A 17,500-nucleotide genomic window follows, 5' to 3' on the forward strand; every position below is an offset into this window, starting at 1 on the left:
AGAAAGATGTGTTACTGACCACTGGAGAGACAGACAGATATGTAACTAACCACTAGAGAGAGGCAGACAGACATGTAACTAACCACTAGAGAGAGACAGACAGATATGTTACTGACCACTGGGGAGAGAGGAGACAGATGTGTTACTGACCACTGGAGAGAGAGACAGACAGATGTGTTACTAACCATTGGAGAGACAGACAGATATGTTACTGACCACTGGAGAGACAGACAGATATATTACTAACCGCTAGAGAGAGACAGACAGATATGTTACTAACCACTGGAGAGAGAGACAGACAGATATGTTACTAACCACTAGAGAGAGACAGACACATATGTTACTAACCAATAGAGAGAGACAGACAGATGTGTTACTGACCCTTGGAGAGAGAGACAGATATGTTACTAACCACTAGAGAGAGACAGACAGATATGTTACTAACCACTGGAGAGACAGACAGATATGTTATTAACCACTAGAGAGACAGACAGATATGTTACTAACCACTAGAGAGACAGACATATATGTTACTGACCACTAGAGAGAGACAGATATGTTACTGACCACTAGAGAGACAGATATGTTACTAACCACTGGAGAGAGAGACAGACAGATATGTTACTAACCACTAGAGAGACAGACATATATGTTACTGACCACTAGAGAGAGACAGATATGTTACTGACCACTAGAGAGACAGATATGTTACTAACCACTGGAGAGAGAGACAGACAGATATGTTACTGTCCACTGGAGAGACAGACAGATATAATACTAACCACTGGAGAGAGAGACAGACAGATATGTTACTAACCACTGGAGAGAGAGACAGACAGATATGTTACTAAACACTGGAGAGAGAGACAGATGTGTTACTAACCACTAGAGGGAGACAGATATGTTACTAACCACTAGAGAGAGACAGATATGTTACTAACCACTGGAGAGAGAGACAGACAGATGTGTTACTAACCACTGGAGAGAGAGACAGACAGATGTGTTACTGACCACTGGAGAGAGACAGACAGATATGTTACTGACCACTGGCGAGAGAGACAGACAGATGTGTTACTAACCACTAGAGGGAGACAGATATGTTACTATCCACTGGAGAGACAGACAGATATGTTACTAACCACTGGAAAGACAGACAGATATGTTACTAACCACTAGAGAGACAGACATATATGTTACTGACCACTAGAGAGAGACAGATATGTTACTGACCACTAGAGAGAGACAGATATGTTACTGACCACTGGCGAGAGAGACAGACAGATGTGTTACTAACCACTAGAGGGAGACAGATATGTTACTATCCACTGGAGAGACAGACAGATATGTTACTAACCACTGGAGAGAGAGACAGACAGATGTGTTACTGACCACTGGAGAGAGACAGACAGATATGTTACTGACCACTGGAGAGAGACAGACAGATATGTTACTAACCACTAGAGAGAGACAGATACAGTGCCTTGCGAAAGTATTCGGCCCCCTTGAACTTTGCGACCTTTTGCCACATTTCAGGCTTCAAACATAAAGATATAAAACTGTATTTTTTTGTGAAGAATCAACAACAAGTGGGACACAATCATGAAGTGGAACGACATTTATTGGATATGTCAAACTTTTTTAACAAATCAAAAACTGAAAAATTGGGCGTGCAAAATTATTCAGCCCCTTTACTTTCAGTGCAGCAAACTCTCTCCAGAAGTTCAGTGAGGATCTCTGAATGATCCAATTGACCTAAATGACTAATGATGATAAATACAATCCACCTGTGTGTAATCAAGTCTCCGTATAAATGCACCTGCACTGTGATAGTCTCAGAGGTCCGTTAAAAGCGCAGAGAGCATCATGAAGAACAAGGAACACACCAGGCAGGTCCGAGATACTGTTGTGAAGAAGTTTAAAGCCGGATTTGGATACAAAAATATTTCCCAAGCTTTAAACATCCCAAGGAGCACTGTGCAAGCGATAATATTGAAATGGAAGGAGTATCAGACCACTGCAAATCTACCAAGACCTGGCCGTCCCTCTAAACTTTCAGCTCATACAAGGAGAAGACTGATCAGAGATGCAGCCAAGAGGCCCATGATCACTATGGATGAACTGCAGAGATCTACAGCTGAGGTGGGAGACTCTGTCCATAGGACAACAATCAGTCGTATATTGCACAAATCTGGCCTTTATGGAAGAGTGGCAAGAAGAAAGCCATTTCTTAAAGATATCCATAAAAAGTGTTGTTTAAAGTTTGCCACAAGCCACCTGGGAGACACACCAAACATGTGGAAGAAGGTGCTCTGGTCAGATGAAACCAAAATTGAACTTTTTGGCAACAATGCAAAACGTTATGTTTGGCGTAAAAGCAACACAGCTGAACACACCATCCCCACTGTCAAACATGGTGGTGGCAGCATCATGGTTTGGGCCTGCTTTTCTTCAGCAGGGACAGGGAAGATGGTTAAAATTGATGGGAAGATGGATGGAGCCAAATACAGGACCATTCTGGAAGAAAACCTGATGCAAAAGACCTGAGACTGGGACGGAGATTTGTCTTCCAACAAGACAATGATCCAAAACATAAAGCAAAACCTACAATGGAATGGTTCAAAAATAAACATATCCAGGTGTTAGAATGGCCAAGTCAAAGTCCAGACCTGAATCCAATCGAGAATCTGTGGAAAGAACTGAAAACTGCTGTTCACAAATGCTCTCCATCCAACCTCACTGAGCTCGAGCTGTTTTGCAAGTAGGAATGGGAAAAAATGTCAGTCTCTCGCTGTGCAAAACTGATAGAGACATACCCCAAGCGACTTACAGCTGTAATCACAGCAAAAGGTGGCGCTACAAAGTATTAACTTAAGGGGGCTGAATAATTTTGCACGCCCAATTTTTCAGTTTTTGATTTGTTAAAAAAGTTTGCAATATCCAATAAATGTCGTTCCACTTCATGATTGTGTCCCACATGTTGTAGATTCTTCACAAAAAAATACAGTTTTATATCTTTATGTTTGAAGCCTGAAATGTGGCAAAAGGTCGCAAAGTTCAAGGGGGCCGAATACTTTCGCAAGGCACTGTATGTTACTAACCACTAGAGAGACAGACAGATATGTTACTAACCACTAGAGACAGACAGATATGTTACTGACCACTGGAGAGACAGACATATATGTTACTGACCACTAGAGAGAGACAGATATGTTACTGACCACTAGAGAGAGACAGATATGTTACTGACCACTGGCGAGAGAGACAGACAGATGTGTTACTAACCACTAGAGGGAGACAGATATGTTACTATCCACTGGAGAGACAGACAGATATGTTACTAACCACTGGAGAGAGAGACAGACAGATGTGTTACTGACCACTGGAGAGAGACAGACAGATATGTTACTGACCACTGGAGAGAGACAGACAGATATGTTACTAACCACTAGAGAGAGACAGATACAGTGCCTTGCGAAAGTATTCGGCCCCCTTGAACTTTGCGACCTTTTGCCACATTTCAGGCTTCAAACATAAAGATATAAAACTGTATTTTTTTGTGAAGAATCAACAACAAGTGGGACACAATCATGAAGTGGAACGACATTTATTGGATATTTCAAACTTTTTTAACAAATCAAAAACAGAAAAATTGGGCGTGCAAAATTATTCAGCCCCTTTACTTTCAGTGCAGCAAACTCTCTCCAGAAGTTCAGTGAGGATCTCTGAATGATCCAATTGACCTAAATGACTAATGATGATAAATACAATCCACCTGTGTGTAATCAAGTCTCCGTATAAATGCACCTGCACTGTGATAGTCTCAGAGGTCCGTTAAAAGCGCAGAGAGCATCATGAAGAACAAGGAACACACCAGGCAGGTCCGAGATACTGTTGTGAAGAAGTTTAAAGCCGGATTTGGATACAAAAATATTTCCCAAGCTTTAAACATCCCAAGGAGCACTGTGCAAGCGATAATATTGAAATGGAAGGAGTATCAGACCACTGCAAATCTACCAAGACCTGGCCGTCCCTCTAAACTTTCAGCTCATACAAGGAGAAGACTGATCAGAGATGCAGCCAAGAGGCCCATGATCACTATGGATGAACTGCAGAGATCTACAGCTGAGGTGGGAGACTCTGTCCATAGGACAACAATCAGTCGTATATTGCACAAATCTGGCCTTTATGGAAGAGTGGCAAGAAGAAAGCCATTTCTTAAAGATATCCATAAAAAGTGTTGTTTAAAGTTTGCCACAAGCCACCTGGGAGACACACCAAACATGTGGAAGAAGGTGCTCTGGTCAGATGAAACCAAAATTGAACTTTTTGGCAACAATGCAAAACGTTATGTTTGGCGTAAAAGCAACACAGCTGAACACACCATCCCCACTGTCAAACATGGTGGTGGCAGCATCATGGTTTGGGCCTGCTTTTCTTCAGCAGGGACAGGGAAGATGGTTAAAATTGATGGGAAGATGGATGGAGCCAAATACAGGACCATTCTGGAAGAAAACCTGATGGAGTCTGCAAAAGACCTGAGACTGGGACGGAGATTTGTCTTCCAACAAGACAATGATCCAAAACATAAAGCAAAACCTACAATGGAATGGTTCAAAAATAAACATATCCAGGTGTTAGAATGGCCAAGTCAAAGTCCAGACCTGAATCCAATCGAGAATCTGTGGAAAGAACTGAAAACTGCTGTTCACAAATGCTCTCCATCCAACCTCACTGAGCTCGAGCTGTTTTGCAAGGAGGAATGGGAAAAAATGTCAGTCTCTCGCTGTGCAAAACTGATAGAGACATACCCCAAGCGACTTACAGCTGTAATCGCAGCAAAAGGTGGCGCTACAGAGTATTAACTTCAGGGGGCTGAATAATTTTGCACGCCCAATTTTTCAGTTTTTGATTTGTTAAAAAAGTTTGAAATATCCAATAAATGTCGTTCCACTTCATGATTGTGTCCCACTTGTTGTAGATTCTTCACAAAAAAATACAGTTTTATATCTTTATGTTTGAAGCCTGAAATGTGGCATAAGGTCGCAAAGTTCAAGGGGGCCGAATACTTTCGCAAGGCACTGTATGTTACTAACCACTGGAGACAGACAGATGTGTTACTAACCACTAGAGACAGACAGATATGTTACTGACCACTGGAGAGAGAGACAGATGTGTTACTGACCACTGGAGAGAGAGACAGACAGATATGTTACTGAGGGTGGTATGGAGGGTGTTATGGGGGTGGTATCGGGGTGGTAGGGAGGGTGGTATGGAGATGGTTGTCCTTCTGGAAGGTTCTCCCATCTCCAATGAGGAACTCTGGAGCTGTCAGAGGGACCATCGGCTTCTTGGTCACCTCTCTGACCAAGTCCCTTCTCCCCCGATTGCTCAGGTTGGCGGGCGGCCAGCTCTAGGAAGAGTCTTGGTGGTTCCAAACTTCTTCCATTTAAGAATGATGGAGGCCTGTGCCTCGACACAATCCCGTCTCGGAGCTCTACGGACAATTCCTTCAACCTCATGACTTGGTTTTTGCTCTGACATGCACTGTAAACTGTGGGACCTTATATAGACAGGTGTGTGCCTCTCCAAATCATGTCCAATCAATAGAATTTACCACAGGTGGACTCCAAGTTGTGGAAACATCTCAGGGATGATCAATGGAAACAGGATGCACCTGAGCTCAATTTTAAGTCTCATAGCAACGGGTCTGAATACTTTTTAAATCAGGTATTTATAACATTTCTAAAATTGGGTATTAGGGGGTATTGTGTGTAGATTGATGAGGAAAATGGGTAATTTAATCAATTTTAGAATAAGGCTGTAACGTAATAAAATGTGGAAAAAGTCAAGGTTTCTGAATACTTTCCGAAGGCTCTGTACATAGTTTCTGTCAGCAGGCTTTGTCTTTACCTGAAGTGTTACCTCACCTTCACTATCATTCATTATAATAACCTCCCCTCCCCTCACCTTCACTATCATTCATTAGAATATCCTCCCACCTCCTCTCTTCCTCCCTCCCTCCCCCTCCCCTCCCCTCCTTTCCTCTCTTCTACCCCCTCCCCTCCCTTCCCTCCCCTCTCTTCCTTCCCTTCCTCCCCTCCCTCGCTCCCTCCCTCCCCTCTCTTCCTCCCTCCCTCCCTCCCCTCCTTTCCTCTCCTCTACCCCCTCCCCTCCCTTCCCTCCCCTCTCTTCCTCCCCTCTCTTCCCTCCCTCCCCTCTCTTCCCTCCCTCCCTCCCTCTCTTCCTTCTCTCCTTCCATCTCCCCTCCCTCTCTTCTCCTCCCTCTCACCTCCTTTGGATGTGATTTGTGCTCCTCCTGCGGTCATGAACTCTATGTTCCCCATCAGGAGAACAGCAGACAGCAGCTTGAAGACGTCCCGTATCTCCTCCTCACTGAACTGCATCACCTTTAGAGCCTCCTGGTAGTAGCAGAGACAGAGAGATTATGAGATTCCTTCTACTGAACACAGACAGGATAATACATGCTGCAGGGCCCATGATCAACACATCTGGTGGGACTGTAGTTATTCTACTGGGTTATTCCGCCATCTGGTGGCAGCTTGTGAAGGTACAACCAGCCTCACCATAACACTGTCATAGAGCTGCAGGTCATCTAGACTCCTGTCCTTCACACAGCCAGACTGACTCAGGTAGTGGTATGACTCTGGGCCCTCAGACAGGAAGTACAACTCTGGAACACAGACATAAAATAACTTTAGGCAGTTATTTTCTTCAGGAACATTTTCTAGAGACACAAACAAAGTCCCACTGTATTTAAATCAATTCAAATTGTATTTGTGACATGCTTCGTACAGGTGTAGACTAACAGTGAAATGCTTAATTACGATGCAGAGTTAAAGATAAAGAATCAGAAACATACAAATAATAACAGAAATAGTGACAAGGAATAAATACACAGTGAATAACAAACACCAATAACAAGTAAAAAATAACATGGCTATATACAGGAAGTAGAAAATAACACGGCTATATACAGGAAGTAGAAAATAACATGGCTATATACAGGAAGTAGAAAATAACACGGCTATACACAGGAAGTAGAAAATAACATGGCTATACACAGGAAGTAGAAAATAACACGGCTATATGCAGGAAATAGAAAATAACACGGCTATACACAGGAAGTAGAAAATAACATGGCTATGAACAGGAAGTAGAAAATAACATGGCTATACACAGGAAGTAGAAAATAACATGGCTATATACAGCAAGTAGAAAATAACATGGCTATATACAGGAAGTAGAAAATAACACGGCTAAACACAGGAAGTAGAAAATAACACGGCTATGAACAGGAAGTAGAAAATAACACGGATATTAACAGGAAGTAGAAAAAAACATGGCTATACACAGGAAGTAGAAAATAACATGGCTATAAACAGGAAGTAGAAAATAACACGGCTATACACAGGAAGTAGAAAATAACACGGCTATATACAGGAAGTAGAAAATAACACGACTATACACAGGAAGTAGAAAATAACACGGCTATAAACAGGAAGTAGAAAATAACACGGCTATATACAGGAAGTAGAAAATAACACGGCTATAAACAGAAAGTAGAAAATAACACGGCTATAAACAGGAAGTAGAAAATAACACGGCTATATACAGGAAGTAGAAAATAACACGGCTATAAACAGGAAGTAGAAAATAACACGGCTATATACAGGAAGTAGAAAATAACACGGCTATAAACAGGAAGTATAAAATAACACGGCTATAAACAGGAAGTAGAAAATAACACGGCTATAAACAGGAAGTAGAAAATAACACAGCTATACACAGGAAGTAGAAAATAACACGGCTATAAACAGGAAGTAGAAAATAACATGGCTATATACAGGAAGTAGAAAATAACATGGCTATACACAGGAAGTATAACAAACATGGCTATACACAGGAAGTAAAAATAACATGGCTATATGCAGGAAGTAGAAAATAACATGGCTATACACAGGAAGTAGAAAATAACATGGCTATATACAGGAAGTATAAAATAACATGGCTATACACAGGAAGTAGAAAATAACATGGCTATACACAGGAAGTAGAAAATAACATGGCTATACACAGGAAGTAGAAAATAACATGGTTATATACAGGAAGTACTAGTACCGAGTCGATGTGTAGGAGTGAAAGGTCATTAAGGTCAGTAAGTATTCACACCCATTGACTTATTCAGCACTTTGTTGTTTTACAGCCTGATTTAAACATGTATTATTGTCAAAGTAAATTATGTTTTTAGACATTTTTACAAATAAATAAAAACTGAAAAGCTGAAATGTCTTGAGTCATGTATTTAACACCTTTGTTATGACAAGCCTAAATAAGGTCAGGAGTAAAAACTAGCTTAAGTTAACAAGTCACATAATAAGTTGCATGAAATACCTCATCTCTGTACCCCACACATAATTATATTTAAGCTCCCTCAGCAGTGAATTTCAAACACAGTCTCAACCACACAGACCAGGGAGGTTTTCCAATGCCTCACAAAGAAGGGCACTTATTGGTAGATGGGTATAAAAAAATCAGATAGTGAATATCCATTTGAGCATGGTGAAGTTATTAATTACACTTTGGATGGTGTATCAATACACCCAGTCACTACAAAGATACAGGCGTCCTTCCTAACTCAGTTGCCGGAGAGGAAGGAAACAATTCAGGGATTTCACCATGAGGCCAATGGTGACTTTAAAACAGTTACAGAGTTTAATAGCTGTGGTGGGATAAAACTGAGGATGGATCAACAACATTGTAGTTACTCCACAATACTAACCTAATTGACAGAGTGAAAGGAAGGAAGCCTGTACAGAACACAAATATTCCAAAACATGCCTCCTGTTTGCAACAAGGCACTAAAGTAAAACTGCAAAAAATGTGGCAAAGAAATGATGAGGAGGTGAGGGGAGGGGAGGGGAGGTTATTCTAATGAATGATGAGGAGGTGAGGGGAGGTTATTCTAATGAATGATGAGGAGGTGAGGGGAGGGGAGGTTATTCTAATGAATGATGAGGAGGTGAGGGGAGGGGAGGTTATTCTAATGAATGATAGTGAAGGTGAGGGGAGGTTATTCTAATGAATGATGAGGAGGTGAGGGGAGGGGAGGTTATTCTAATGAATGATGAGGAGGGGAGGGGAGGTTATTCTAATGAATGATAGTGAAGGTGAGGGGAGGTTATTCTAATGAATGATGAGGAGGGGAGGGGAGGTTATTCTAATCAATGATGAGGAGGTGAGGGGAGGGGAGGTTATTATAATCAATGATAGTGGAGGTGAGGGGAGGTTATTCTAATGAATGATGAGGAGGGGAGGGAAGGGGACGTTATTCTAATGAATGATGAGGAGGGGAGGGGAGGTTATTCTAATGAATGATAGTGAAGGTGAGGGGAGGGGAGGTTATTCTAATCAATGATGAGGAGGTGAGGGGAGGGGAGGTTATTCTAATGAATGATAGTGGAGGTGAGGGGAGGGGAGGTTATTCTAATGAATGATGAGGAGGTGAGGGGAGGGGAGGTTATTCTAATGAATGATGAGGAGGTGAGGGGGGGGGGTTATTCTAATGAATGATGAGGAGGTGAGGGGAGGGGAGGTTATTCTAATGAATGATGAGGAGGTGAGGGGAGGGGAGGTTATTCTAATGAATGATAGTGAAGGTGAGGGGAGGGGAGGTTATTCTAATCAATGATGAGGAGGTGAGGGGAGGGGAGGTTATTCTAATCAATGATAGTGGAGGTGAGGGGAGGGGAGGTTATTCTAATCAATGATGAGGAGGTGAGGGGAGGGGAGGTTATTCTAATGAATGATGAGGAGGTGAGGGGAGGGGAGGTTATTCTAATGAATGATGAGGAGGTGAGGGGAGGGGAGGTTATTCTAATGAATGATGAGGAGGTGAGGGGAGGGGAGGTTATTCTAATGAATGATGAGGAGGTGAGGGGAGGTTATTCTAATGAATGATGAGGAGGTGAGGGGAGGTTATTCTAATGAATGATGAGGAGGTGAGGGGAGGGGAGGTTATTCTAATGAATGATGAGGAGGTGAGGGGAGGGGAGGTTATTCTAATGAATGATGAGGAGGTGAGGGGAGGTTATTCTAATGAATGATGAGGAGGTGAAGGGAGGGGAGGTTATTCTAATGAATGATGAGGAGGTGAGGGGAGGGGAGGTTATTCTAATGAATGATGAGGAGGTGAGGGGAGGGGAGGTTATTCTAATGAATGATAGTGAAGGTGAGGGGAGGGGAGGTTATTCTAATCAATGATGAGGAGGTGAGGGGAGGGGAGGTTATTATAATCAATGATAGTGGAGGTGAGGGGAGGGGAGGTTATTCTAATGAATGATGAGGAGGGGAGGTTATTCTAATGAATGATGAGGAGGGGAGGGGAGGGGAGGTTATTCTAATGAATGATGAGGAGGTGAGGGGAGGGGAGGTTATTCTAATGAATGATGAGGAGGTGAGGGGAGGGGAGGTTATTCTAATGAATGATAGTGAAGGTGAGGGGAGGGGAGGTTATTCTAATCAATGATGAGGAGGTGAGGGGAGGGGAGGTTATTCTAATCAATGATAGTGGAGGTGAGGGGAGGGGAGGTTATTCTAATGAATGATGAGGAGGGGAGGGGAGGGGAGGTTATTCTAATGAATGATGAGGAGGTGAGGGGAGGTTATTCTAATGAATGATGAGGAGGTGAGGGGAGGGGAGGTTATTCTAATGAATGATGAGGAGGTGAGGGGAGGGGAGGTTATTCTAATGAATGATGAGGAGGTGAGGGGAGGGGAGGTTATTCTAATGAATGATGAGGAGGTGAGGGGAGGGGAGGTTATTCTAATGAATGATGAGGAGGTGAGGGGAGGGGAGGTTATTATAATGAATGATGAGGAGGTGAGGGGAGGGGAGGTTATTCTAATGAATGATGAGGAGGTGAGGGGAGGGGAGGTTATTCTAATGAATGATGAGGAGGTGAGGGGAGGGGAGGTTATTCTAATGAATGATGAGGAGGTGAGGGGAGGGGAGGGGAGGTTATTCTAATGAATGATGAGGTGAGGGGAGGGGAGGTTATTCTAATGAATGATAGTGGAGATGAGGGGAGGGGAGGTTATTCTAATGAATGATGAGGAGGTGAGGGGAGGGGAGGTTATTCTAATGAATGATAGTGAAGGTGAGGTAACACTTCAGTTAAAGACAAAGCCTGCTAGCAAAAACTATGTACAGAGCCTTCGGAAAGTATTCAGAAACCTTGACTTTTTCCACATTTTTTTGCATTACAGCCTTATTCTAAAATTGATTAAAAAAATACATTTTCCTCATCAATTTGTCCTTGATACAAAGTGTTACTGTATGTTTGGGGAAAATTCAATGCAACACATTACTGAGTACCACTCTCCATATCTTCATGCATAGTGGTGGCTGCATCATGGTATGGGTAATCGTTAAGGACTTGGGAGTTTTTCAGGATAAAGACGTAATGGAATAGAACTAATAAGCACAGGCAACATCCTAGAGGAAAACCTGGTTCAGTCTGCATTTCAACAGACACTGGGAGATTAATTGACCTTTCAGCAGGACAAAAGCCCAAAACACAAGGACAAATCTACACTGGAGTTGCTTACCAAGAAGACAGTGAATGTTCCTGAGTGGCTGAGTTACAGTTTTGACTTAAATCTACTTGAAAATCTATGGCAGAGACCTGAAAAGGGTTGTCTAGCAATGATCAACAACCAACTTGACAGAGCTTGAAGAATTTATAAAAGAATAATGGGCAAATGTTGCACAATCCAGGTGCGGAAAGCTCTTAGAAACTTACCCAGAAGAACTCACAGCTGTAATCACTGCCAAATGTCACACCCTGATCTGTTTCACCTGTCTTTGTGCATGTCTTCACCCCCCACCAGGTGTCTCCCACCTTCCCTCATTATCCTGTGTATTTATACCTGCGTTTTCTGTTTGTCTGTTGCCAGTTGGTCTTGTTCCGTCAAGTCCTACCAGCGTGTTTCCTGTGCTCTAGTTTTTGTTAGTCTTCTAAGTTCTGACCTTTCTGCCTGTCCTGTCCTGTCCCTGATCCTGCTCGCTGTCCTGTACCTGCCTGACTCTGATTTGGATTATGACCCTTTGCCTGCCTTGACTTACCTTTTTCCCCTTGAACGATAATAAACTCTGAGACTTGTACTGTAAGTGTACAGCCTCAGTGTTCACTGTCTTAGCCTGAGCCCTGATAATAGGCTATTGGGTACTGTCTAAAACTGTAAGGGTACAGCCTCAGTGTTCACTGTCTTAGCCTGAGTCCTTGATAATAGGCTATTGGGTACTGTCTAAAACTGTAAGGGTACAGCCTCAGTGTTCACTGTCTTAGCCTGAGCCCTGATAATAGGCTATTGGGTACTGTCTAAAACTGTAAGGGTACAGCCTCAGTGTTCACTGTCTTAGCCTGAGTCCTTGATAATAGGCTATTGGGTACTGTCTAAAACTGTAAGGGTACAGCCTCAGTGTTCACTGTCTTAGCCTGAGTCCTGATAATAGGCTATTGGGTACTGTCTAAAACTGTAAGGGTACAGCCTCAGTGTTCACTGTCTTAGCCTGAGCCCTGATAATAGGCTATTGGGTACTGTCTAAAACTGTAAGGGTACAGCCTCAGTGTTCACTGTCTTAGCCTGAGTCCTTGATAATAGGCTATTGGGTACTGTCTAAAACTGTAAGGGTACAGCCTCAGTGTTCACTGTCTTAGCCTGAGTCCTGATAATAGGCTATTGGGTACTGTCTAAAACTGTAAGGGTACAGCCTCAGTGTTCACTGTCTTAGCCTGAGTCCTTGATAATAGGCTATTGGGTACTGTCTAAAACTGTAAGGGTACAGCCTCAGTGTTCACTGTCTTAGCCTGAGCCCTGATAATAGGCTATTGGGTACTGTCTAAAACTGTAAGGGTACAGCCTCAGTGTTCACTGTCTTAGCCTGAGTCCTTGATAATAGGCTATTGGGTACTGTCTAAAACTGTAAGGGTACAGCCTCAGTGTTCACTGTCTTAGCCTGAGTCCTGATAATAGGCTATTGGGTACTGTCTAAAACTGTAAGGGTACAGCCTCAGTGTTCACTGTCTTAGCCTGAGCCCTGGTACCAAAGGTGCTTCAACAAAGAATTGACTTAGGGATGTGAATACTTACAGTATGTACATTTTATATTTCTGTATTTAATTTTCAATTAATTTGCAAAGATTTCTAAAAACATGTCTTCACTTTGTCATTATGGGGTATTGTGTATAGATGGGTAAAAATAAATAAAAAGTCATCCATTTTGAATTCAACAAAATATGGAATACGTCAAGGGGTATGAATACTTTCTGAAAGAACTGTATGTACATAAATATCAAATAAAATGTTATTTGTCGGGCCTCCCGAGTGGCGCTGTGGTCTAAGGGCTAGCTGTGCCACAAGAGATTCTGGGTTTGAGTCCAGGCTCTGTCGCACCCGGCCGCGACCGGGAGACCCATGGGGTGGCGCACAATTGGACCAGCATCGTCCTGGTTAGTGGAGGGTTTGGCCGGAAGGGATGTTCTTCGCCCATCGCGCACTAGCGACTCCTGTGGCGGGCCAGGCGCGCAATTGCACGCTGACACGGTCGCCAGGTGTACGGTGTTTCCTCCGACACATTGGTGCGGCTGGCATCCGGAGTTTAGCGGGCATTGTGTCAAGAAGCAGTGCGGCTTGGCTGGGTTGTGTTTCAGAGGACGCACGGCTCTCAACCTTCGCCTCTCCCGAGTCCGTATGGGAGTTGCAGAGTCAATGTGGAGGCTATATACAGGGGGTACCGGTACAGAGTCAATGTGGAGACTATATACAGGTGGTACTGGTACAGAGTCAATGTGGAGGCTATATACAGGGGGTACCGGTACAGAGTCAATGTGGAGGCTATATACAGGGGGTACCGGTACAGAGTCAATGTGGAGGCTATATACAGGGGGTACCGGTACAGAGTCAATGTGGAGGCTATATACAGGGGGTACCGGTACAGAGTCAATGTGGAGACTATATACAGGGTGTTACGGTACAGAGTCAGTGTGGAGGCTATATACAGGGGTACCGGTACAGAGTAAATGTGGAGGCTATATACAGGGGGTACCGGTACAGAGTCAATGTGGAGGCTATATACAGGGTATTACGGTACAGAGTCCATGTGGAGGCTATATACAGGGGGTACCGGTACAGAGTCAATGTGGAGGCTATATACAGGGTGTACCAGTACAGAGTCAATGTGGAGGCTATAACACAGGGGGTACCGGTACAGAGTCAATGTGGAGGCTATATACAGGGGGTACCGGTACTGAGTCCGTGTGGAGGCTATATACAGGGTATTACGGTACAGAGTCAATGTGGTGTCTATATACAGGGTGTTACGGTACAGAGTCAATGTGGAGGCTATATACAGGGTGTTACGGTACAGAGTCAATGTGGAGACTATATACAGGGTGTTACGGTACAGAGTCAATGTGGAGGCTATATACAGAGGGTACCGGTACAGAGTCAATGTGGAGGCTATATACAGGGTATTAAGGTACAGAGTCAATGTGGAGGCTATATACAGGGTGTTACGGTACAGAGTCAATGTGGAGGCTATATACAGGAGGTACCAGTACAGAGTCAATGTGGAGGCTATATACAGGGTATTACGGTACAGAGTCAATGTGGAGGCTATATATAGGGTATTACGGTACAGAGTCAATGTGGAGGCTATATACAGGGTGTTACGGTACAGAGTCAATGTGGAGGCTATATACAGGGGGTACCAGTACAGAGTCAATGTGGAGGCTATATACAGGAGGTACACCGAGTCAGTGTGCGGGGGTACAGGTTAGACAAGGTAATTTGTACATGTAGGTAGAGGTGAAGTGACTATGCATAGATAATAAACAGCGAGTAGCAGCAGCGTACAAAACAGAGAGTCCAGTGTCCAGTGTGTGGGTACAGTCTAGTGTGGGTACAGTCTAGTGTGTGGGTACAGTCTAGTGTGTGGGTACAGTCTAGTGTGTGGGTACAGTCTAGTGGGGGGAGAGTCTAGTGTGTTGGGTAGAGTCCAGTGTGTGGGTACAGTCTAGTGTGGGTACAGTCTAGTGTGTGGGTACAGTCTAGTGGGGGGAGAGTCTAGTGTGTTGTGTAGAGTCCAGTGTGTGGGTACAGTCTAGTGTGGGTACAGTCTAGTGTGGGTATAGTCTAGTGTGTGGGTATAGTCTACTGTGTTGGGTAGAGTCTAGTGTGTGGGTAGAGTCCAGTGTGTGGGTATAGTCTAGTGTGTGGGTAGAGTCCACTGTGTTGGGTAGAGTCCAGTGTGTGGGTAGAGTCTAGTGTGTGGGTATAGTCTAGTGTATGGGTATAGTCTAGTGTGTGGCTAGAGTCCAGTGTGTGGGTAGAGTCTAGTATGTGGGTATAGTCTAGTGTGTGGGTAGAGTCGAGTGTGTGGTTAGAGTCTAGCGTGTGGGTAGAGTCCAGTCTGTGGGTAGAGTCCAGTCTGTGGGTATAGTACAGTCTGTGGGTAGAGTCCAGTCTGTGGGTAGAGTCCAGTGTGTGGGTAGAGTCCAGTCTGTGGGTATAGTCTAGTGTGTGGGTAGAGTCGAGTGTGTGGTTAGAGTCTAGCGTGTGGGTATAGTCCAGTCTGTGGGTAGAGTCCAGTCTGTGGGTAGAGTCCAGTCTGTGGGTAGAGTCCAGTGTGTGGGTATAGTCCAGTCTGTGGGTAGACTCCAGTCTGTGGGTAGAGTCCAGTCTGTGGGTAGAGTCCAGTCTGTGGGTAGAGTCCAGTCTGTGGGTATAGTACAGTCTGTGGGTAGAGTCCAGTCTGTGGGTATAGTCCAGTCTGTGGGTAGAGTCCAGTCTGTGGGTATAGTACAGTCTGTGGGTAGAGTCCAGTCTGTGGGTAGAGTCCAGTCTGTGGGTAGAGTCCAGTCTGTGGGTAGAGTCCAGTCTGTGGGTATAGTACAGTCTGTGGGTAGAGTACAGTCTGTGGGTAGAATCCAGTCTGTGGGTAGAATCCAGTCTGTGGGTAGAGTCCAGTCTGTGGGTAGAGTCCAGTCTGTGGGTAGAGTCCAGTGTGTGGGTAGAGTCCAGTCTGTGGGTAGAGTCCAGTCTGTGGGTAGAGTCCAGTCTGTGGGTAGAGTCCAGTCTGTGGGTAGAGTCCAGTCTGTGGGTAGAGTCCAGTCTGTGGGTATAGTCTAGTGTGTGGGTAGAGTCGAGTGTGTGGTTAGAGTCTAGCGTGTGGGTATAGTCCAGTCTGTGGGTAGAGTCCAGTCTGTGGGTAGAGTCCAGTCTGTGGGTAGAGTCCAGTGTGTGGGTATAGTCCAGTCTGTGGGTAGACTCCAGTCTGTGGGTAGAGTCCAGTCTGTGGGTAGAGTCCAGTCTGTGGGTAGAGTCCAGTCTGTGGGTATAGTCCAGTCTGTGGGTAGAATCCAGTCTGTGGGTATAGTACAGTCTGTGGGTAGAGTCCAGTCTGTGGGTAGAGTACAGTCTGTGGGTAGAGTCCAGATCTGTGGGTAGAGTCCAGTCTGTGGGTATAGTACAGTCTGTGGGTAGAGTACAGTCTGTGGGTAGAATCCAGTCTGTGGGTAGAATCCAGTCTGTGGGTAGAGTCCAGTCTGTGGGTAGAGTCCAGTCTGTGGGTAGAGTCCAGTCTGTGGGTAGAGTCCAGTATGTGGGTAGAATCCAGTCTGTGGGTAGAGTCCAGTCTGTGGGTAGAGTCCAGTCTGTGGGTATAGTCCAGTCTGTGGGTATAGTCCAGTCTGTGGGTATAGTCCAGTCTGTGGGTATAGTACAGTCTGTGGGTAGAATCCAGTCTGTGGGTATAGTCCAGTCTGTGGGTAGAATCCAGTCTGTGGGTATAGTCCAGTCTGTGGGTATAGTCCAGTCTATGGGTATAGTACAGTCTGTGGGTAGAATCCAGTCTGTGGGTATAGTCCAGTCTGTGGGTAGAGTCCAGTCTGTGGGTATAGTCCAGTCTTGGGTAGAATCCAGTCTGTGGGTATAGTCCAGTCTGTGGGTAGAGTCCAGTCTGTGGGTATAGTCCAGTCTATGGGTATAGTACAGTCTGTGGGTAGAATCCAGTCTGTGGGTAGACTCCAGTCTGTGGGTAGACTCCAGTCTGTGGGTATAGTACAGTCTGTGGGTAGAATCCAGTCTGTGGGTAGAATCCAGTCTGTGGGTAGACTCCAGTCTGTGGGTATAGTACAGTCTGTGGGTAGAGTCCAGTCTGTGGGTATAGTCCAGTCTGTGGGTAGACTCCAGTCTGTGGGTAGACTCCAGTCTGTGGGTATAGTACAGTCTGTGGGTAGAATCCAGTCTGTGGGTAGACTCCAGTCTGTGGGTATAGTACAGTCTGTGGGTAGAATCCAGTCTGTGGGTAGAGTCCAGTCTGTGGGTATAGTCCAGTCTGTGGGTATAGTCCAGTCTGTGGGTAGACTCCAGTCTGTGGGTATAGTACAGTCTGTGGGTATAGTCCAGTCTGTGGGTA

At 44.5% G+C, this 17,500-nt stretch overlaps 1 protein-coding gene across 2 annotated transcripts in view; it reads right to left on the minus strand.

The window, feature by feature from the left end:
* Nucleotides 1–17,500, minus strand: part of LOC110516739 (unconventional myosin-X-like) — a 311,555-nt gene that overhangs the window by 167,148 nt on the left and 126,907 nt on the right. For both annotated transcript variants that reach the window (XR_005051402.1, XM_036975363.1), the window contains exons 8-9: nucleotides 6,585–6,691; nucleotides 6,290–6,419 (exon numbers count right to left, since the gene is read on the minus strand). Coding sequence is in view for 1 of the 2 variants with exons in the window: in XM_036975363.1 (XP_036831258.1) it covers nucleotides 6,290–6,419; nucleotides 6,585–6,691 (237 nt within the window). In the remaining variant the exon portion in view is untranslated. The remainder of the gene's footprint in view (nucleotides 1–6,289; nucleotides 6,420–6,584; nucleotides 6,692–17,500) is intronic.

This window comes from Oncorhynchus mykiss, chromosome 3 (genome assembly GCF_013265735.2).
Source record: "Oncorhynchus mykiss isolate Arlee chromosome 3, USDA_OmykA_1.1, whole genome shotgun sequence".
NCBI classification, from domain to species: Eukaryota; Metazoa; Chordata; class Actinopteri; order Salmoniformes; family Salmonidae; genus Oncorhynchus; species Oncorhynchus mykiss.